This window comes from Panthera onca, chromosome D2 (genome assembly GCF_046562875.1).
Source record: "Panthera onca isolate mPanOnc1 chromosome D2, mPanOnc1 haplotype 2, whole genome shotgun sequence".
NCBI lineage: Eukaryota > Metazoa > Chordata > Mammalia > Carnivora > Felidae > Panthera > Panthera onca.
The window spans coordinates 16,806,201-16,828,317 of NC_138349.1; the positions used below are offsets into that span (position 1 = coordinate 16,806,201).

Consider the following 22,117-nt stretch of genomic DNA (forward strand, 5'->3'; position numbering starts at 1 on the left):
GAAATTTAGGGGAAAGAGGGGAGTCTGTGGGTTATTTATAAAAATTAAAAGTAAACTCTGAAAATTTAAAAGGAATATCAGTGATGCTAAGATTCTTATAATCAAGAAATATAAATTCTTATTTATGTGGTGCCTGGGTGACTCAGTCGGTTGAACGTCTGACTCTTGACTTCAACTCAGGTCATAATCCCAGAGTTGTGGGATTGAGCCCCATGTGTGCCACCAGGTGTGGAGCCTGCTTAATGCTCTCTCTCTCCCTCTGTCCCCTTCCCCTCCCCAGCTTATATGCACCCTTGTGCACTCCCACTCGCTCTCTCAAAAATAAAAGAAAATAGAGGCACCTGGGTGGCTCAATTGGTTAAGTGTCAGACTTCGGCTCAGGTCATGATCTCATAGTTCGTGAGTTCGAGCCCTGTGTTGGGCTCTGTGCTGACAGCTGGGAGCCTGGAACCTGCTTCAGATTCTGTGTGACTCACTCTCTCTCTCTCTCTCTCTCTGTCTCTCTCTCTGTCTCTCTCTCTGTCTCTCTCTCTCTGTCTCTCTCTCTCTGTCTCTCTTTCTCTCTCTCTGTCTCTCTTTCTCTCTCTCTCTCTCTCTCTCTCTCTCTCTCTCTCTGCCCCTCCCCGACGTGTGTGCACGCACATGCATGCTCTCTCTCTCAAAAATAAACATTTAATAAAATTTTTTAATAAATAAATATAAATTTTTATTTTAATAAGAGTATAATAAAGATTTTAAGAATGTTTCCATATCTGTTTATTATGAATATAATTGCATTGGTATTCTGCCTAATGAGTATCATTTAAAAAAAATTAATATAATGATAAGTGATCTTAAAGGCTGGTATGTGATGCCATGATTTTAAGCACCAACTGAACTGGTATAAGAGTTAATAAAAATCTGAAGATGATAGATGTGAAGTAAAAGAACAACTTCAAAATAGGATTTAAACTGAAGAGCAGTATTATTTATAACAATTGCCAAGTTTTCAAAACTAAGATTAATGATATTGTTTAAAACCATAATCATAGGTTATCTCACTAAATAATTCTAAGTAGAACTGTTAATAACCTTTGGATATTTGCATATAATATTATCAGAGAAAACTGTTGGGAGAAGTGTTGACAGTGGTGACAGAATAGAGAATGGCGGCTGTCCTCAAGTTCTGAGCTAAATGCTGATCCGCACAGGAGTGTTGACGAGCTACACAGGCAGAGAAGGAATTGCCAGAAGGAATTAGGAGCGGAAATCCTTGCAGTTCACACAGGCAGGGCTGTAAATCATTTAAAATTTCCCTTTACTTTAAGTTACAGAATGAAGAATTAAAATTCCAAATCCTACATCATGATAATGATTTCCAAACTATCCAAATTGCTTCAAGATCTGAATATAATAGTGGGTCATATCTAATATCTGTGGCACTTTTCTCCTCATTATCTCTAGCCCTAAGGGATGGGATGCTGCAACTTATTAGAATACTAGCATTGGAGCGTGAAAAGTGAAAGGCTAACATTTGGTCTTCTGTGACCATATGTGTTAAAAAATTGGTAATAATAGATACTTAATGGCAGCTTTGAGGTGAGATGAAACCAGATACTTTGTAAGTAGGTTAGAGAAATAGTTTAAGGCTGACATAATGAGGTCACGTGGTGTGGATTGCTAGAAAACGAAAATAAGCATATTGACCTAGTATGTGGAAATTAGAAATTAACCAGTTTTTTTTTTAAGGCATTTATTAACCAGCAGGTGTTTAACTGGGCCTTCCTCTGTGCACAGCACTGTATGAAATAATATGGATGCTGTAAAAGCCATGGAGGACCCAGTAATTGCTTTGAGAGAGTGTCTGGAATGGGATCCTGGTTACCTGTTATACGTATTTACCTAGGAGATGTGAGGTGGCGTCTCTAGATCAAAGGATGCAAAGATTTAATGACCGTCTAGGCAGTATAGGCCACCTTTTAAAATGTGAACAAGAGCCAGGACTCTCATAAGTTTTTCTCCAGGCACCCTTTCCAATTTTAGTTTCTGCCCACCCAGTCCTAGGTATTAATATTGAAGTTCTGGATGTTACTGGATTCACTGTGATCATTAACCGCTGAGCAGGCCTCCAGAGGTATTACCAGAAACTAAGTCTTAGTTAGATCGGATAGCTCCTTCATCAGTAGAATTATCAATTGGATCAGACAATGGAAATAGTTTCACTTATTCCTTTTCTGAAACTCCTTTGGAAGTTAAATTGAAATGTGTTTTTAACGCCTAGCTTCTAAAAACAAAAGCCTTTTATTTTTAGTGTAGTGAAGGACTTTCCCCACAGTGTACCTCATATAATTGTTCACCTACCTGGTTGCTACCTATTTACGTACTTAGTCCCAGGATAAAATAATCTCACTGGAGCCTAGATATGGCCAGCAACAGATGTGGCAGTAGAGTGTAGCTTGACTGTACTGGGTGCTTGCTAGACAATTTTGCTTCAGAGAAAGCTTGAGGAGTGGATTCTTGGATATGAGGACAACATCTAAACCCCCAGATGCAAGAGATTGTACTATCCTGCAGACCTAATGTGCAACTAAGGGTTGGTATATTTTATAATTTATTCCCTCAACAAGACTCTGCTACTTACGATCTGTGCTCTTCTCTGAAAGTTATCATGTTGTCAGTGATAACTTCATTCTTGTATGGTTTAACTTATAAAGCCCACTAATTAGAAACTAGTGCTCACTTTTAATTAGCTTTACTGTTACCTCACATGGTAGAAGTATATGTTCAGTTCTATAACTCTTCTATAACTATAATTGGTTGCATTATGGAGTAACAGGGTTCAGTTTAGCCTCCCACCTTAAAAAACTTAAAAAAAAAAAAATATATGAAATGAAGGTTTTTAGGTTTGGGACAACAAAGGCAGCACAGGACAGTGATCCCTGAGAGAAGGGAATCAAGCAAGATGGAGAATTTGCAGGTTGCTGCAAAGAAGAAGAACCCAGACAGATCCCAGCAAGTCTCCATGAATTGAGGAGACAAAGTTTGAAGTATGGGAAACAGGGTAGAGTACCAGAGAAGAGAAAGATTTGGAGATTTGCACTGTGTTCCCTTCAGTTCATTCAGCTCAGTACTAATCAGTATATGTGTATGAGAAAGAGGTGGAGTACTCAGAAAGGAGTAGGGGTGACAATTCCTAGGGCTCATAAGAGCGGCTCACGTTTCCCCCAACCAAGAGAGAGCGCTCTTAACATACAGGGCATCCAGTGGTCCTCAGAAGGGTGTTGCTTTAGCAGTGGGGACTAATTAGCCCGAATTCAAAGTCTGTTATGGACCCATCTTACAAAGCTTTGAAAGAAAACCTCAAATCAAATTGTTTCAAATAACCGTGTCCCAGAAGAAAGCCCAAAATACTTGAATTCAGAAATCTCTAGGATCTACAAACTTAAAATTGACAGTGTCTGGAATCCAATAAAAAATTACCAGACATGCAAAGAAGCAGGAAAATATAGCCTATAATGAGAAGTAAAGAAAAATCAATTGGTAGAAACAAAGCCAGAAATGACCTAGGTGAAAGAAGTAGGTAAGGATGTTAAAACAGCTGTTATAAAAATATAGTCCATATATTCAAGAAGGTAAATAAAAGCATGAGTGTGTTAAAAGTAGAGACATAAAAGGTGAATTGGATGTAACGTCTGAGATGAAAAATACAGTGGGCAGAATTAACAAGATTAGATACTATAGAAGACAAGATTGGTGGACTTGAAAAACATGAAACTTTAAAAGCTATGCTAGTTAGTGACTCCTAGATTTATAACTTGGACACAGAATTCCAGATTCATACAGTCCAGTGGCTGTTTGGCATCTGACATCTGGGATGACTCACAGGCATCTTCAACTGAACATGTCTAAAACTCAGTGGATAATGTGCCCGCCCTCCATTGCTTCCCTTCTCAGTAGATGGCAGTTCAGTCTTGTAGTTGCCCAGGCCCAAAACCTGAGGATTGTCCTTGAATTCTCAGTCACCATATCCAGTCCTTTAGCGACTCTTCGTGCTCACTTCTTTCAGGTCTTTACCCATCTGTCACCTCTCAGTGTCACTTTCCCTGGCTCTCTCAACATTCATACCTCCCTTCAGACTTGCTTGTGCCCTTTATTTTTACTCCCTAGCACTTGTCACTATCTAATATAACGTTTTACTTACGTATTTTATGTATTATTTATGATCATCACTAGAATACCAGCTTTATGAGAGTAGATATTTTAACTGTCTTCCAGTAATATTTCCCCAAAGCTTAGAACAGTGCCTTACATGGCAGTGAACACATAATACCTTAACCAAACTTATTTTGTTCGATTATTTAATAATGATTTAGCATTAAGGAATCTCTCAATTGCTGGTTTTTGAGTGGAGTACCTACTGTGTGCCTAGCTATTTCAGTTATTGGTATGAAAGTGGGAAAAAATATATGAACGATTTTTCTCTCCCCTCCCCTCTTCAAGCTAATATTCTGATATCAAAAAAAAAAAAACAAGGTTTGAAAAATTCTCCAAATAATTTGTATTTTAGAAGTGATACTGAGTTTTTTTTTTTAAATTTTTTTTTAATGTTTATTTATTTTTGAGACAGAGAGAGACAGAGCATGAACGGGGGAGGGTCAGAGAGAGAGGGAGACACAGAATCCGAAGCAGGCTCCAGGCTCTGAGCGGTCAGCACAGAGCCCGATGCGGGGCTCGAACTCACGGACCGTGAGATCATGACCTGAGCCGAAGTCGGACGCTTAACCGACTGAGCCACCCAGGCGCCCCGAAGTGATGCTGAGTTTTAATCCAAACCAAGTTTTTACTAGAAGACCAGCAACTGGAAGTGTCTAGCTAAGTACTTAATTGTATGAGAGATTATAATAAAAAATGACATGAGAGAAGCGGTGTGTGAAGATAGGTGCAATTTAGATGGTTCAAAAGACGAAGACAAAGACGTTCAAAGTGGAGGAACAACAAGAAAAAAGGAAAAATGGGAGATGAGTATTTGATATTTAGCAAGACCGGCCTACCTACAGCAGAAAGTTTATATTAGTGATTCCTTGTTGATTTAGCAAATATACTTGAACAATAAACATGTGGCAAGTACTAAGCCGGGGGTTGTCCAGAAGCTGTGTACTCAAAGGGGGGAACACGAAAGCTACAGTACAGCGTATACATTGTTATACCCTATGATGCCCCGGATTCTGTCTATGGGAAGGCAGAATAGCAGCATCTACCCCCTTCTGACTAGCAGCTACCAGGAGGTCATACCTAAACCCTCGTCTCAAATCCACAGGATAGCCCAGACCATGGGACTGGATGGGTGCTCTGAAGGAGAACTTTGGAAAATGAGCTGCAGAGCAGGGCTGTATCTGAAAAATTGCCACAGGAAGCAGGAAGCCAGTTGAGGATACAGAGAAGGCAACAGCAAAGAGGGAAAAAACAGTATATTGTCTTGTAGTAGAAACAGAGGAAGGCTATCCAAAGAGTCAGAAGGGGTCAGAACTGGAGCAGGTAAGTCAAGAATTAAAAATGAGAGAAAGTAGTTGGATTTGGTAAGGGTAGTCCGTCCAAACCTTCAGAATTGCTATTTCAGGAGAGTGGTTAGGAACAGAAACCAAATCACAGCATGGGTGTGTAAGACAGTTTCGAATAGATACCATGGCTGTGAAACAACTGTCTTTTGTGTGTGTGCAAAGAGCTGTTTAACGCTGTGTTCGTCTTGGCTTATCATGTTAGTTACTTGTAGCGATTTACTTAAAACTCTGTCAAATTTAACTTTATTTTATGGCTATCAGTTAACTGCATAGGCCGCTTTATTTGTTGTCAAAAGCATAAAGTGTTATTTCTAGAAAATATGTGACCCCTCAGTGGCAGTGCCAAGACAAGAACTTTCTCTACTCTGATCATTGTTCTTACCGTTCATCACGTTACTGTGCTCAACCTTGTCGCTGTCTGTGAGGGACAATGTTTTCCTTCCCCAGTGTAGGGAAGAACCCAGTTCTCCCTACTGTGTCTTTCTTCCCTGTGAGTCTCCTTTACTTTTACACAAGACACTTGACCTCTGACACTTCTGGTCCACCAGATGGGTGGAGGTTTTCCCTCCCTGCAAGTAATTCTCTGTGAATACCACCTAGGTGTCCTGCAGTTTCACTCGACTCTGACACATCTCCCTGGAGGTAGCATCGGATCCCACAGGTTAAGGGTTCGGTCTTACAAGAATGCCCACCCACCCCCTGCCACATACATACTTCAGATGTTATCACCCGTGCTTATGACCAACCAGCTATGGATCAGAAGTTGCAGCCACCCCCTCCTTGGGTTGGAAATTTTCCTTAAAGAACTCAGAGAAACACACGTTTACCGCATTATAAAGGGTATGATAAAGGACACGGACGAACAACCCGATGAAGAGCTGTGTAGGGTGGGGTCTGGAAGGGTCCCAGGCGCAGGAGCTTCCATCCCCATGGAGTTGGCGGGCGTCCCCCTCTCAGCGTGGTCGTACTTGCCAGCATGGAAGCTCTCTGAACCCCACACTTTGGGATTTTATGGAGGCTTTGTTAAGTAGACATGATGGATCGTCAGCTCCATCTTCAGGCTTTCTTTGGGGGCTAAAAATTCCTGGCTTCTAATCATGACATGGTCTTTTTGGTGACCAGCTCTCATCCAGGAGCCCACCTAGAGTTGTCTCATTAGAACAAAAGACACTCCTGTCACTCGGGAAGTTACAGGGGTTTCAAGAGCTCTATGTCAGGAGCAGAGGCCAAGAGCAATATTGCAGTGGGTTGCCTGGGTGGCTCAGTCAGTTAAATGTCCGACTCTTGATCTCAGCTCAGGTCTTACTTTCAGGGTTGTGAGTTCAAGCCCTGCGTTGGGCTCCACGCCCAAAAACACACACACACAAACAATATTGCAACAAGAAATGCTCCTAGTGTTCTTATCACTTAGGATACTACAAGGGTTTAAGGAGTTTTGTGTCAAAGACCAAGGCAAAGACCACTATGTATTTTTTTCTTGTCTCACACTGTCTTTTGTCAATGCAGGAAACCAAAGATAAACTCAAAGAAACAACAACAAAGTTAACTCAAGCAAAGGAAGAAGCAGATCAGATAAGGAAAAATTGTCAGGATATGATAAAAACGTATCAGGTATGCTTAACTTTTCAAATAGATTAGTAACAAAATTGCACCAAATATCAGTACTCGTTTTGTATCTCCAGTGTTTGTAGTGTGGAATGGATTTGGTAGGACAGTTAAATAAATTGCAGACTATTTCCTGTGTTAAAGTACTTGCAGCTTAAATAGAGATCTTATTAGGGAAGTTTTAACCAAATAAAAACATTAGAAAATGTCGGAAGAATGAAGAGTACAGGAAACGTATAACATAAAACCTACTCTGTGTTATGTTACGTATCTTAAGTGCTATTCTTGTTCGTGCAGAATTGACATCTTAAAAACCTTTCAGTGCAGTCCTTTTTAGTAGGTAAGGTATGCATTTCACAATCAGTAAACAATGGCAAAAGCTGTCACGTTCCAAAGTATAAAACTTTAAAAGTTAAGTCATACTTTTTTCATTTCTTTTCCATTAGGAGTCAGAAGAAATTAAATCAAATGAGCTGGATGCCAAGCTTAGAGTCACAAAAGGAGAACTTGAAAAACAGATGCAAGAAAAATCCGACCAGCTAGAGGTGAGTGGCTTTGTTCTTTTCATACCGTGGATTGTGTAATAAATACAGAGGGAGAGAAATAATAAATAATGTTATAGTAAGTGTAATAAGAGAATAATAAGGCCTTTTCGAAGGAACACGCAGTAACTTTTAGATCTTGTCTGGTACATAATGATTTGTGGTTTCTTTTAAACTTTTTAAAAGATGCATCATGCCAAAATAAAAGAACTGGAAGATCTAAAGAGGACATTTAAGGAGGGCATGGATGAACTACGAACACTGAGAACAAAGGTAATTAAATCGTTAGTCATTTCAGAGGAAAGCTCAATATCTTTAATTTGGGACTCATTCTGATTTTCCAAGTGTTGGAGAAAGGATATTTATATAGAAATGTTTCAAAATGAAAGAACTCAGAGGAGTAGAATGTCGATTTCCTAGCAACGAAGGTGAGTCTCTTATTGAAATGAAAATGTCTTCTACTTTAGTCCCTTTGAACTATTTGCCACACATTGCTGTTTTACAGCACATTTGCTGTTTCTGTAACTTCTCCTCGGGCCTCTAATGTAAGGCAGTCTTGTCAGCGAATTAATTGGAAAGAAAGTTGGACTTTAGAACTGTGAGTGACAAAAAATAATAGACTTTATATTTCTCCCATATAGTCTTGTACAGTGTTAATTTCTAACAATCTAGTATAGTCCTTCTTGGAAGAATAGTATCCCTTTTGATATGGATGTGAAATATCATTGAATACCATTTATTTATTTAGAAATAGGCTTTTAAGTAACAACCTGGAATTTGCCATCACTTAATAGTTTTCAAAGTGCCTTTCGTGTGCATTCCATTTGTTCTCCATGCCAGTTTTTTGAGGTAAGTAGGGAAGGTATATGGTTTTCAGGTGAGGAAATGGAGATTCAGCAAAAACAATGTGACAGGCTAAAACTCCCGAGACTAAATCATAAGAAATCTGAGACTGAGTCCTAGGACTGTCAACATCCCATTGTATTTTCTTCACATTAATTAGTTCCACTCCAGAATTTAGCTTGGATTATTAATATGTAATCACTATTTGAAGTAATTAAGGAACAAGAAAATATTGTTTGTACGCTAACTTGGTTATGATTTTTGATAGGTGAAATGTCTAGAAGATGAACGATTAAGAACAGAAGATGAGTTATCAAAATATAAGGAAATTATTAATCGCCAGAAAGCTGAAATTCAGAATTTATTGGACAGAGTGAAAATTGCGGATCAGATACAGGAGCAGCATCAAAGGTATAAACTTCACAACTTTTCTTTATGCTAATCAATAGGCTCTTCTGTCTCAAGATTGTGTTCTTAAATGCCATTACTGCATTAAACAAGAATGATTTTACAATTCGACTAGTGAAAAACTTTTAAATTCCTGTCTTTGTTTGAACTTTTTTGGATTATCTTTGAAGTTCCTATTATGGCTTCTAAAAATCAAAGTGTATATACCCTCAATATTGGAAATAGCAATTTATAAGACAGAATGGTTTTTAGTTTCTTTATCCATTCTTTAACTTTCAAGTTATGTTACTTACTTTTTCTTCTCAAAGGTAGATACATACGTATACCTGTATCTTTGTGTGTGTGTAGTGCAGAGTCAGGAGCTGACCTTATTCCTTGACCTCTTGTAAAACCTTTTAGCTAGACTCTACTCGTGACATGACCTGGCAGAGCGTGGATTCCACTTGAATCCAAATACCTTCTTTTTCATACCTTACCCATATCTGCTGCTGAGTGTTGCTAAAAATTCTCACCATCATCAGGGTTGATGCTGTGATAAATCCATGGTTAGTTAGTAACCTCAACTGGAAATGATAATGATGTCCCTAGTCATAGCCTCTCCCTGACCTGGAAGCATCTATTCCTGCTTTGTTCACACTTCTGGTCTCCCTTCCCTTGATATTTACGCTTAGCGGGCAATTACCTCTTATTTACCTCACAAAAGAAATGGGAGCTAACAAGTTCTTATCTGTCCTGTGAACTCACCAGCCTTTGCAACCTTTCTTTCTTTTCCTTTTGTTGTTATGGAAGAAGTGTTCCTGTTCCCCTCTGAATTGAGCTTTTCTCTCAACTTCTGTGGATCCCATGCTCTTCTGCTTCTCTTATCCTTTATTTCTTACCCCTCTCTAAATTTTTTGTCTTTCTGCACTTAAATATTATATATTAAAAACATTAAAATTCCTATGACTCCCCTACCCTTTTCCTGTCGTTCACAACTGAGCATCTTCGTAGAATCATCTATACGCACCCTCCACGCCCTTGCTTCCTTTGTTCTTTTTCTCTCTACGTCCTTCTAGATTCTACCCCAACCTCCCATTAAAAACTGCTAATGCCTCCTTAAATCTAGCACACGCTTCTCAGACTAAGCCTTGCTTGAATTTTCAGTATTTTTAAAATTTTACTTACTTATTTTGAGAGAGAAGGAGAGTATGAGTGCTGGAGGTACAGAGAGGGAGAAAGCGAATCTCAACAAGGCTTCACATCTAGCACAGAGCCCAACACGGGGCTTGATTTCATGAACTGCGAGATCGGGACCAGCTGGAGTCAAGAGTTGACAGTTAACTGACTAAGCCACTTAGGAGCCCTGAATTTTCAGTATTAAGACCAGTAAGCCCCTTATCTTTCTTGACATGCTCTGTTCTTCGGCTTCATTTCATATCTGCTTTCCTGGTGTTCCTCCCCACTTTGTGGCCACTCGTTTTCTCCTTTCCTCGGCAGCCTTCTCTTTGTCATAAAACTCTTTTGTTGTTATTTTATCATACCCCCAAGTGAGCCTTACCATTCCCATACCGTACTGCAGGACCTTCAGGTACTGTCTTCAGCCCTTTTTGTTCAGCTCCAGACACACAAGTATCACAGACGCCTCGAACTTTCATGTGTCCCAAACTGATTCATCTATCCTGTCCACAAATACACTCCTCTCCTGTTCCTGACGTGAATGATGCATGTAGCACCCACGTGACTTTCCAGCCCAGGAACCTGGGGGTCCTCCTTGGCTCTTGTCTCCTTCCCCTCACACATCTAACCAGAAACAGAGTGTTAGTGAGTATCCTTCAAGTCGTGTATTTTTTCGTTCCCACCACTGCTATCATTGTCCTTTCATCTGGAAAACTGCCCCAACTTCTAAACTGTCTTTTTTTAGTTTGGTGGGGTTTTTTGTTTGTTTGTTTTTGTTTTGTTTCCCTTTGAATCCATTTCCTACACTGTGGCCAGCATAATCTTTTTAAAATGGAAATCTCACAAGCTTTCAGTGATTTCCCATTGGCTCAAACTGCCCTGTGAGCTCAGATGCCTTAGCATGGCTTGGAAGATCAGTAGCCACCTTGCTTCTCCCTCTGTGCCTTCTCTTTTTTCAGCACAATTGCTTACAAATGTTGAGTGTCTCCCGTGTTCAATGCTGGGGATATAATGCTGTCGCTGTCCCCATCAGTGTTGAAGCAACAAACAAGTCATTCCGTCGTTCCCTCTCCAGATTTAGCACATACTGTTTCTTCTACCAAAAACATATATATATATTTTAATATGAAATGTATTGTCAAATTGGTTTCCATACAACACCCAGTGCTCATCCCAACAGGTGCCCTCCTCAATGCCCATCGCCTACTTTCCCCTCCCCCCCCCCCCTCCCCCCGGTCAACCCTCAGTTCTCAGTTTTTAAGAGTCTCTTATGGTTTGGCTCCCTCCCTCTTTTTTTTTTTTCCCTTCCCCTCCCCCTTGGTCTTCTGTTAAGTTTCTCAGGATCCACATAAGAGTGAAAACATGGTATCTGTCTTTCTCTGTGTATGGCTCATTTCACCCAAGAACGTATTTTGATGTCTCGGTCACTCCTACTTTTTCTTTAGGTCGGGAATTAGCAAACTGTGGCCCGAGAGCCAAATCCAGCCCGCTACCTTTTTTTGTAAATAAGTTTTTTGTTTTGGAACACAGCTGCTCTCATTCCGTTTTGGGCTGTCCAAGGCTGCTTTCACACCACGGTACCAGGGAACAACAGTCGCCACAGGGCCATGTGCCCTAGAAGCTTAAATTGTTTACTGTCTGGACTTTTTGCAGGAAAAGTTTGCTAACCTTTACTTTAAGTATTCGTTTAAACATCACTTATACGAGGTGAGGCAACCCACTCTGCGCTTTCATCAAAAATGTTTTATCACACATACAGTTTCCTTACTTGAATGAAAGCCCTTTGAAAGCAAGCCCGTGTCGGTCTTGCTCACTTACACTCCCAGCTCTTAGTTCCTAGCACATATCAGGTAGTCATAAAAATCCAAATAACTTGGATGAATGCGTAAAAGTACCTTCATAAAACATTTTATTTGATGAAAACTCCCAAACCATTAACTTAATGTATTTTAATAGTTTTTTTTTCCCTAAACATAAACTTTGTTTTTTAGAGGTAAACAAGAAATTGAAAATTTGAAGGAAGAAGTGGAAAGTCTCAATTCTTTGATTAATGACCTACAAAAAGACATCGAAGGCAGTAGGAAAAGAGAATCTGAGCTCCTGCTGTTTACAGAAAAGCTCACTAGTAAGAATGCACAGCTCCAGTCTGAGTCCAATTCTTTGCAGTCACAATTGGATAAGCTTTCCTGTAGTGAAAGTCAGTTACAAAGCCAATGTGAACAAATGAAACAGACAAATACTAATTTGGTAAGTATAAATTTACATTTAACTTTTATTTATTTATTTATTGATTTATTTATTTATTTTAAATTTTTTATGTTTATTATTTATTTTTGAGAGAGAGAGAGTGTGTGAGCAGGCGAGAGGCAGAGAGAGAGGGAGACACAGAATCGGAAGCAGGCTCCAGGCTCCGAGCTGTCAGCACAGAGCCTGACACGGGGCACAAACCCATGAACCGTGAGATAACGACCTGAGCCGAAGTCGGACACTTAACCGACTGAGCCACCCAGGTGTCCCCTACGTTTAACTTTTAAAGCAACATAGCAAGAAGCACAAATTAAATTTTCCTACTAGCATAAACCCACTGGTAGTTGAGTTAAACTCTTTTTTTGTATTGGCATTGACTTTCTGGCAATTTCAAATGCTGTGCAAAGTAACAGTTTTTCTTTCCAACTTGTTCAAAGTGTCCTTTTTCCTTCCTAATTTATAATAAAATGTCTCCCTAAAATGCTTATGAAAAAGTATTTCACTTTTGAAAATAAGAAAACCATGGTTTTTTGGGGGCGCCTGGGTGGCTCAGTCGGTTGGGTGGCCGACTTCGGCTCAGGTCACGTTCTCATGGTTTGTGAGTTCGAGCCCCGCGTCGGGCTCTGTGCTGACAGCTCGGAGCCTGGAGCCTGCTTTCAGTTCTGTGTCTCCCTGTCTCTGGCCCTCCCCTGTTCACGCTCTGACTCTCTCTCTCAAAAAATAAATAAACATTAAAAAAAAAAAAAAAAAACAAACCATGGTTTTTGTCATTCCTAACTGGAATTACTGTATGTTTTTTAAAGTTATTTCAAATTTCTATATGTTTATAGTTTAAAAATGGTTTAATATTTCTGTGTTATGAAAGTATCTTCAAGTTACTCATAAAAATAATTTGAGATTTTAGTCCAAAATACAGAGAACATCGGGCATATGCTCTTTTGCATGTATGAAATGGCAAATGTGTTAATATGCCCCTGCATTCCTCTATGAGGAATTTGGAGAGCTCAGGAAACAGAGCCTGGTAAGAAGCGATTCTGGAAGAATCTACCATCATTTACCATCAGGGACCTTGTATTTTCAGGATTTTGAATTGTGAGCAATAATGGAAACAGGTATTAAAACTGGTGTGTTTTGTTTTATCCTTTTTAATATTTAGGAAAGTAGATTGTTGAAAGAGGAGGAACTGCGGAGAGAGGAGGTCCAGACCCTGCAAGCGGAACTCACCTGTAGACAAACAGAACTTAAAGCACTGAGCACCCAGGTCGAAGAACTAAAAGATGAATTAGTCACTCAGAGACGTAAACATGCCTCCAGTGTCAAGGATCTTATCAAACAACTCCAGCAAGGTACCAATTTCTCACCCACTTAGACCTTAATATTGTTTCTTTTAGTCATTAAGGATTTATAGAAAAAAATCTACTTTGATCAGGTTCTACCACTTTGATTAGAACTCTGTGTTCTTTTTAATGTATTAATGTTCATAAACCAAATCACTAAACCTCTTATAGTTCCACAAATAGTCTATAACATCCTCTATGTAAAGGGCACTTATTTTGCAGAATCCCAAAATGTGACAGTTGGGAATGTACCTTAGGGAAGTAGTGTCTAAACTTTTTTGACCACATGCTCCTATCAGTAAAAAGTAGTTAAACATTTGTTCTCCAGTTTATGTATACTTCTTTATAAATTTTAAACATGTATTATTCTACATTACAAATGTAAATTTTAAAAGAGCAGACGAAATACAAGTATAAATGGAAATTCTCATATTCTCTCCCTATACATGCTATGAGTTGTTTTGTTTAGCATCTAGGTACCTGTACCTCCCCTCATAGACCTCTTAGAGATCATTGAACCCTAACCCTTCATCTTAGAGGAGACTGAGACCCAGATACGTTATGAATTACCCGAACACAACAACTAGGACTAGAACCCAGATTTCTTTTCATCTAAAAATTCATGCAGTTATTTGGAGTGTATGCTATATGCTTGGATAAAAGATGAGTAAGATATGTATTCTGAATTCCTAATCTCTACTATTCCTCACTACTTTGTGGTAAAATATGGTAAAATATGGTAAAATATAGTAATAAGATAAAAGAGTTTTAGCATTTACTTAATATGAATATATTCAGGTATTTGCCTTAAGGATTCAGTTTGTTTTTATAGATAAAATTGAAGGGAAATCTTTGGCATCACAGAGATCATCTAAATTCGTCAGGATTCTGAAAGTTAGGTCACTGTACCTAAATGATATCATCATAGTGTTGTCTCTATATATTTTGTATTTGACCTGTACATTTCTACATATCATTTTATATGAATGACTACTATAGCTCTCCTGTCTGAAGTATGTATTCAAGAAATTTCTCTTGATGTTTAAGCCATTTTTGCCTAAGTGATTTTAGCAATTAAGATCAGAGATAGTGGGGGCAAATGGTCATGAGAATTGTCACAAGCAATCCATTTCTTTTTCCTATAGCACGAAGAAAATTAGATCAGATTGAGAATGGAAACTATGATAAAGAAGTCAGCAGCATGGGGAGTCGTTCTAGTTCATCAGGTAAAAATCTCAGGCTTCAGATGTTACCTAGTGACTGACTGTAAAAAGAAGTAGCTTCTTTGGTGTGTTAAAAGGTATTGATATGCTTTTTTTTTTTTTTTCTCATTTTGAGTTATAAAAAGTTGTAGCATTTCCAGTTAAATATTTACATTCTCATCACCGTCCAGGGTTTCAAATTTGCCATGGGATTCTAGATTGTCTGTCTCCCTACCTGCTGCTTCTTTCTTTATTTTTTTTTTTTACCTGCTGCTTCTTTATTCTGTGTAACAATTTCCTCATTTTTCAATTTATATTTGTATCCATCCATATAGAGAGATTGGGTATAATTCTGTCTGTCTGTCTCTCTCTCTCTCTCTCTCTCTCCCCCCCCCTCCCTCCTTCTCCCTCCCCCTCTCCCTCTCCCTCTCTTTTTTTCCTTTTATATTTTAACACCTGAAAACTAATGAAATGATCATTACCAGATTTTTTATATATGTGTATTTTATTTTTAAAAAAATTTTTAACGTTTATTTATTTTTAAGAAAGAGACACAGAGTATGAGTGGGGGAGGAGCAGAGAGAGAGAGAGAGGGAGACACAGAATCTGAAGCAGACTCCAGGCTCCGAGCTGTCAGCACAGAGCCTGACGCAGGGCTTGAACTCGCAAATTGTGAGATCATGACCTGAGCCGAAGTCAGATGCTTAACGGACTGAGCCACCCAAGTGCTTCTATATATGTGTATTTTAAAATTTTTTAGCTTTTCTCATGATAAATATGCCAAAAATTATGATTGATACCATTGTGGAAATGATGATTAGCAAAAAAAAAAAAAAAAATCAGTATATTTGTCATTTTGGAATGCCAGGAACCGTGCTAAGCACTTCAAACATATTATTGACTCTGCAGAATAGTCGTGTGAGGTAAGTGTTATAATTCACATTTTAGAGATGAGGAAACTAAGATTCCGAATGGTTCCATGACTTGCTCCGAATTCATAGCGACAGAACTCTCAGCCTCTAGAGTCCTTTCGTGCCATTACACTACACTCCCTCTCAGGAGTTGTACCTTACAGGGAGAATCAGCTGTTCCGGTAATGGGAAAATCATGTAGTAGAAAGAACATGGGTTTGAAACTACACATAGGTATTTAGAACCCAGTCTGTCACTTATTAGTGTGCAGCCACGAATAAGATCTATTCCTTGTCTTCAGTCTACAAAATGGAGTTGAAAAGGCTCATGTTTGTGGTATAAAAAGGATCATAAATTTTTCTCAACTGATGTTGGTAAAAATAATAGCTAACACTTAGTGCTTATTATATGCACTGTTCCAAACACTTTCACATACATTAGCTCATTTAAATAAAGATAATCCTATGAAGTAAATAATAACATTATTCCCATTTTAAGATGAAATGACCAAGGCACAGAGAGTTAAATGACGTGGCCAAAGTCACAGAGCTACAAAGCGGAGGAGTGGGATTTGTACCTAAGGAGACTGGCTTCCGAGCTGAACCCACTGGTATATTCTGTCTTCTCTCTCTGTGTCTGCCTTTGGCTCCTCGTTTCACTTCAGGCTTGTTATTGTGACTTTTTCTGAGTTTCTTGTTTCTCTCTTGCCACTTCCTCATCCTGTTGCTGAGAGACATAATAGGCCCTTTGGTACTTCTGACATCCATGTATTCAATAGCGAGAGCTCAGGCCAGGTAGGACTTGTGTTCTGTGCCCAGCTGTGTTAGAGTGAATATTTGAAAACAATACTAGAGGAAATAATATGTGCTATTAGAGATGACTTTAGACTAAGCACAGCATCTAAACTGATTTTTTTTTGTCTTCAGGGTCCCTCAATGCTCGAAGCAGTGCAGAAGATCGATCTCCAGAAAATACTGGGTCATCAGTAGCTGTGGATAACTTTCCAGAAGTAGATAAGGCCATGTTGATTGAGAGGATAGTAAGGCTACAGAAAGCACATGCTCGGAAAAATGAAAAGATAGAATTTATGGAGGATCATATCAAACAATTGGTAGAAGAAATTAGGAAAAAAACAAAGTATGTATTATTATGATAACACAGTCTGTGTTTGAAATACCGTTATTTGTATGGTAAAGTTACTGTTTTCAGAACTAATTATAACAAGAGCCCATCTTTCAAAAAATATTTGTTAATTTCCCAGTCTTATATTGATCACTTAACTATGTTCTAGGTTTTGGGAATACAGAAAAACCTAGTTTTTCTGTAAAACAAAAAAAAGAAAAAACAGGTCGTTAAGGTGATACAGAGAGTTCAGTGGATGTTGATTTTTCTTTAAAAATTTTTTTAAGTTTATTTATTTTGAGAGAGACAGAGACAACGTGAGCAGGCTAGGGGCAGAGAGAGAGGAAGAGCGAGAAAGAATCCCAAGCAGGCTCTACACTGTCAATACAGAGCCTGACACGGGGCTTGAACCCACAAAACCGTGAGATCACGACCTGAGCTGAAACCGAGAGTCGGACGCTTAACCTACCTAGCCACCCAGATGCCTGAGATGTTGATTTTTTTTAAGATACTAAAATAACTTTGCATTTAAAAAGAATATTCTACTTCACTTTCAATTTTCATTACTGTGGCTCTAAGAGATAATATGGGGTTGTGGGTTATTGTTCCTGTCAGGTAGGATATAGTGGGTAATTTATTGGGCACCTGCCAAGTACAAGATTTTGTGCCTGTGACTTAACGAAATTTCATTGATTTCTTACAACTGAGTGACCTATACGTTAACTGGTGGTGCTCAGATCAAATTACTAAATGTTCCAGAGTCACCACTCATCTAGTAAGTGACCAAAAGCTGGAGGTCTGGGCCCAGCTCTGACTGACTCCAGAGCCTGTGCTGTGCCAGAGTCCTCTTGCAAATGTCATATTCTTTTAAGTAAGAGGTTTTATATATATAAAAAGTCTGTACCCATGCCTTTTTAATTTTAATTTTGAAATAATTTTAGTCTTAGAGAAAATTTTGCCCATGACTTAAAAAAAGAAAAAGGATAAAGTTCTGAGCTTAATAACAGGAAAATAGAAAATGCTAACTAAGAATGGAGCAATAAAGAAATTACTCAAAAGTATTTTGATTAAGGTAATAAAGAAATTGAAAAGCAGTGTTTGTATATCGTTAATATAAATACCATGTTGAACAAAAATGGGATTAAGAAACTACTGAATGAGAAAAGTTCCCTTATTTTCTAGTATATTTCTTTTTAACCTAATAGATATTTGTTTTATGCTAATCATCTTTATGCTTATGATTAGCCAACTCCTGTAAATTCTAATGTTTTTAATTCTGCAAGTATATAACTGACAGTGTCATTTTATTTTACAGAATAATTCAGAGTTACATTTTACGGGAAGAATCAGGCACACTTTCTTCAGAGGCATCTGATTTTAACAAAGTCCATTTAAGTAGACGGGGAGGCATTATGGCATCTTTATATACATCCCATCCAGCTGATAGTGGATTAACATTGGAACTCTCTTTGGAGATCAACAGAAAATTACAGGCTGTTTTAGAGGATACATTACTAAAAAACATTACATTGAAGGTATTTATATTTTTCATTTACTTACCAACCAGCAAGCATGGCATAATGGGGCCTCTTTCATTGCGTGAGCTGGCGTGTAAATGACCAGTTCTGTAATGCAAGGTAGCCATTTGACCCAGAGATCAAATTTCTGTATTTTTCTTAATGAAAAAGAAAGAGCAAAACATCAGCGTCACTATTGGACAGACAGTTGTTTATTTTGCAGTGGGCCGCCTCTGACCTCTATTATAGTCAGTTATGATTGATCACCGAGGCTTTAAGATTGAGGTGTGTCTTTTCTAATGTACATTCTAGCTCTACTTTTTGCAGATATTACCTGACCTGACTGTTCTGTTTGTGCTGTGTTTGGGCCTCCATAGTCAGTAATGGATTTTAAAGAATGTTTTTATTTAGTTAATTATTATCATTTTTCAGTTTTAGAGAGTGCACAAGCAGGGGACAGAGGGAGAGAGAGAGAATCTTAGGCAGGCTCTACGTTCAGCACAGAACCTGATGTGGGGCTCAGTCCCATGACCCTGGGATCATGACCTGAGCCAAAATCACTCAGACGCTCAACTGACTGAACCACCCAGGTGTCCCTAAAACAGAATATTTTAAATCTAGTAATAATTTTGTGTACCAAAATTTACTGTCGCTTCAGTAAAAAGACAGATTCTGAAATGTACAGGACTCCTTTACTGAAAACCACTGTGCTCCTGGCCAGTGTCACCGAGCATTTAAGACTCATCCTCACCCTTTTGGTTTCAAAATTTAAGCAAAAACAGTACAAACTAAATCTTTATACTTACGCTACCTAATAATTCTGTTTTCTTTCCCCCTTTTTCTAACTGGTGAAGGAAAATCTACAAACACTTGGAACAGAAATTGAGCGTCTTATTAAACATCAGCATGAACTCGAACAGAGAACGAAGAAACCCTAACGCAAAGCTCTCATTCACTAAACAGACAAAAGCCACATAAGGAGCAGGTGCCACTGCCCATTATTGTTGGAAACTTTTCCCTGCTTTGTGTGTCAGTAAAAAATTGTTTTGCTTCATCTGTATAAAAAAGTATCCTTTTACAATATGAATGCATTGCTGTATACTGTAAGAGCAAAAGCTTTGATGAAATTTGTCTTTGTATAGTGACAGCCTGTCCCTGAATCAGAACACCCGAAATTGCTAATGGTCATACAAAGTGCTGAACATTACTACAAGGGCTTTTGAAAACCCCTTCTCCTTATTTCTTCCTTTTAAAATATATAATGTCAAAAATGATTCAGCTTTTAAAATTCTGCATGAAAGGACACGTGTTCATCATTCCGTCATGTGCTGTTTCTCCAACGTGAAGAAAACTAAAGTGATAAAGATCATATTTGACCTGCCAGTATCCCATTTGGTTGTGTCACAGGGATGCCAGTGAGTCTTAACTTCTTGTCATTTTAATGGACGCTAATAGGAAAGCCAGCTCTTGGTCGCCAGCAATAATCAGCCATTGAATGCCTCCATCAGGTTTCCTTCTCTGTGCTAGGTACGTTTTGTCCGATTCAAATTGTTTGAGTTCATAGTTGAGTTTTTTTAGTCTTCAGTTGCACAAAATCCGATTTTAAATAACACGCTCACTTAGAAAATCTCTGCGGACTTCAGTTGTATTTTAAAATGTGAAATAGATTATTCATTAGAACAGAGAGATGAATAATGAATTCTTTGAAGCTGAAATACTTTAGTTTTACTGACATCAGGTGTTAAGATAAATGTGTAAGGCTTTTATGAAGAACCAGTTCCCCGGAGAATCCAGCGTATGGCTCTGTTAACCATTTCATTTGAGCACCATGCTTGACCATTGATATAATTATGTATTCCAGTAGAGTGATCTTACAGTCCCCAAATGTGATGTGTTTCAGTATATTTATTTAAAAATACAAAATAATTACATCTCTGTAACCAAGGGAAATTTAGAGCCAAATTTGTGTAGCCTGTTGGATTTTTACAATATTTATTTAAAATACACACGTGTCGCCAGTCCATGGTATCGGTACTTCTACATCATTGAATTTTGTTCCCTTCTCTTGTAATTTGTCACCTATTATCATTTCTGTGTGTGGTTTTTCACACTTCATTACATTCAGGTCATCTCTACGATAGGACACCTTGGCTGACATGCAGATGTTGCCACAAGTGTCACTCTTGTTTTGGATTTTTGCATCCTTTTCTCTCCCCTTAAGAGAAGTAAGCTTTGGGATGATGAAAAAGCCTTTCAGAAGTTATATGGCTCTGAAAGTTGGGCTTACGGTGGCAATGTCCCGTTAATGTGTTTTAACATTTTTTTTATATCAACATTGTTTAAAAGGATCATATGCTTAATTTTTACTAAGGATTCAATGTAGTGTCTTATTTTTTCTGTGTATCGAGTTGTCTTGTCATCCAAAAACAAAATCTTTTCAGCATGGAAATAGAAGTTCGAAAACATTTTTAAAATAGCTGTAACAAGTGTCAGTCTTACCATAATGTGTCTCGTTATTTTTACCAATAATAATATATCAAAATAAAAGAAGAGGGTGAGTGCAATCAAATCTGAATTATTTTCCCCTTTGTTTCTAGACACACTATTGATATTCCTCTAGACTGCTTAGAGTAGCCAACAAAACTACATTTTTATGGCTGCTTATGTGATAGAGATTCATACACTACAATATTTGTTTTTTCCTTCCAAGACACAAAATATATGAATGGAGGCCAAACAGTGATCAGATCTAGAGTGTCCTATGTTTACACACTTTTTAAGAATATACACATTTATTACATACAAAAATAAAACATTCCAATATTAACACTTGTGCCACCATTTGGGAAAGTTAAATGGTGAAGCAACTTTAGAAGAAAGCTGTCATAAATCATGTTCTGACTTATTGTTACTTACCGCCCCCCCCCCCCCCCCAAATACAAGAAACTATGGAAAACTTTTGAAGAGAATGCTTTATCTTCTTTTTTTCCTTCAGTTTCTATTGTATCTTCAGTTTCTCTTGTGGATTAGAAGCAAACAAAGTAATGTATGAAAATGTGCATATATCACATCTTTATACGAACTCACAAAAAGCTCCTGGTGTAAGGATTTAGGGATTTAGAGAGTCTTTTACTATAGTGAATATACGGAGAGAAGAGTGGAGTGTCCAAAAAAGGAAAATGGCCTGAATAAACCTGAGATCTGGGGGAATATTTATTTTAGATGTTCATTATTCATTGTACATATCAAAGGCTACATTGATAGTTAGCACTGCTTTGGTTTCTTTGAACAGGAAATTATTTTGTGTGTGTGTCTTATCTGTATATGCTTACTAGGCCTTCATTTTGAAGTGAGTTCTTACTGTGGCTCCCTTTCTCGCATACTACTTCCCTTTAGCCTGTGAAGTGTTCAGGATTGAAAACAGTGGGTTTGAGCAAAGAAATGGGTTTGAACTTCGGTATTTTGGTTTTTCTTTTAACTTTCTATCTTTGACGCCATTTAAAGTGATTTATCTTGAATTATTTTATCAGGCTACCAGCATGTTATTTATTCATTAAAAAAAAAAAAACACCTGTATTGAAAGTCTGCTATTGTGCTATTGCCTGGCACCGTCCAGGGTATTGTGATTTTACTGGTGAACAGACCGGGCAGGACTGTTGCTGTCCCCATGGAGCTGAGGTCTAGTGACAGT

The 22,117-nt window shown here is 38.2% G+C and overlaps 1 protein-coding gene across 2 annotated transcripts in view; it reads left to right on the top strand.

Moving 5' to 3' along the window:
• The window catches only part of CCDC186 (coiled-coil domain containing 186), a 51,857-nt gene extending 30,485 nt beyond the window's left edge, over positions 1-21,372 (top strand). For both annotated transcript variants that reach the window (XM_078434847.2, XM_060641424.3), the window contains exons 7-16: positions 7,044-7,148; positions 7,589-7,687; positions 7,871-7,957; positions 8,796-8,938; positions 12,082-12,337; positions 13,494-13,683; positions 14,820-14,900; positions 16,714-16,924; positions 18,225-18,444; positions 19,281-21,372. In XM_078434847.2, coding sequence (XP_078290973.1) covers positions 7,044-7,148; positions 7,589-7,687; positions 7,871-7,957; positions 8,796-8,938; positions 12,082-12,337; positions 13,494-13,683; positions 14,820-14,900; positions 16,714-16,924; positions 18,225-18,444; positions 19,281-19,364 — 1,476 coding nt within the window. In that variant the 3' untranslated portion in view covers positions 19,365-21,372. The remainder of the gene's footprint in view (positions 1-7,043; positions 7,149-7,588; positions 7,688-7,870; positions 7,958-8,795; positions 8,939-12,081; positions 12,338-13,493; positions 13,684-14,819; positions 14,901-16,713; positions 16,925-18,224; positions 18,445-19,280) is intronic.
• Positions 21,373-22,117: the final 745 nt, after the last annotated feature.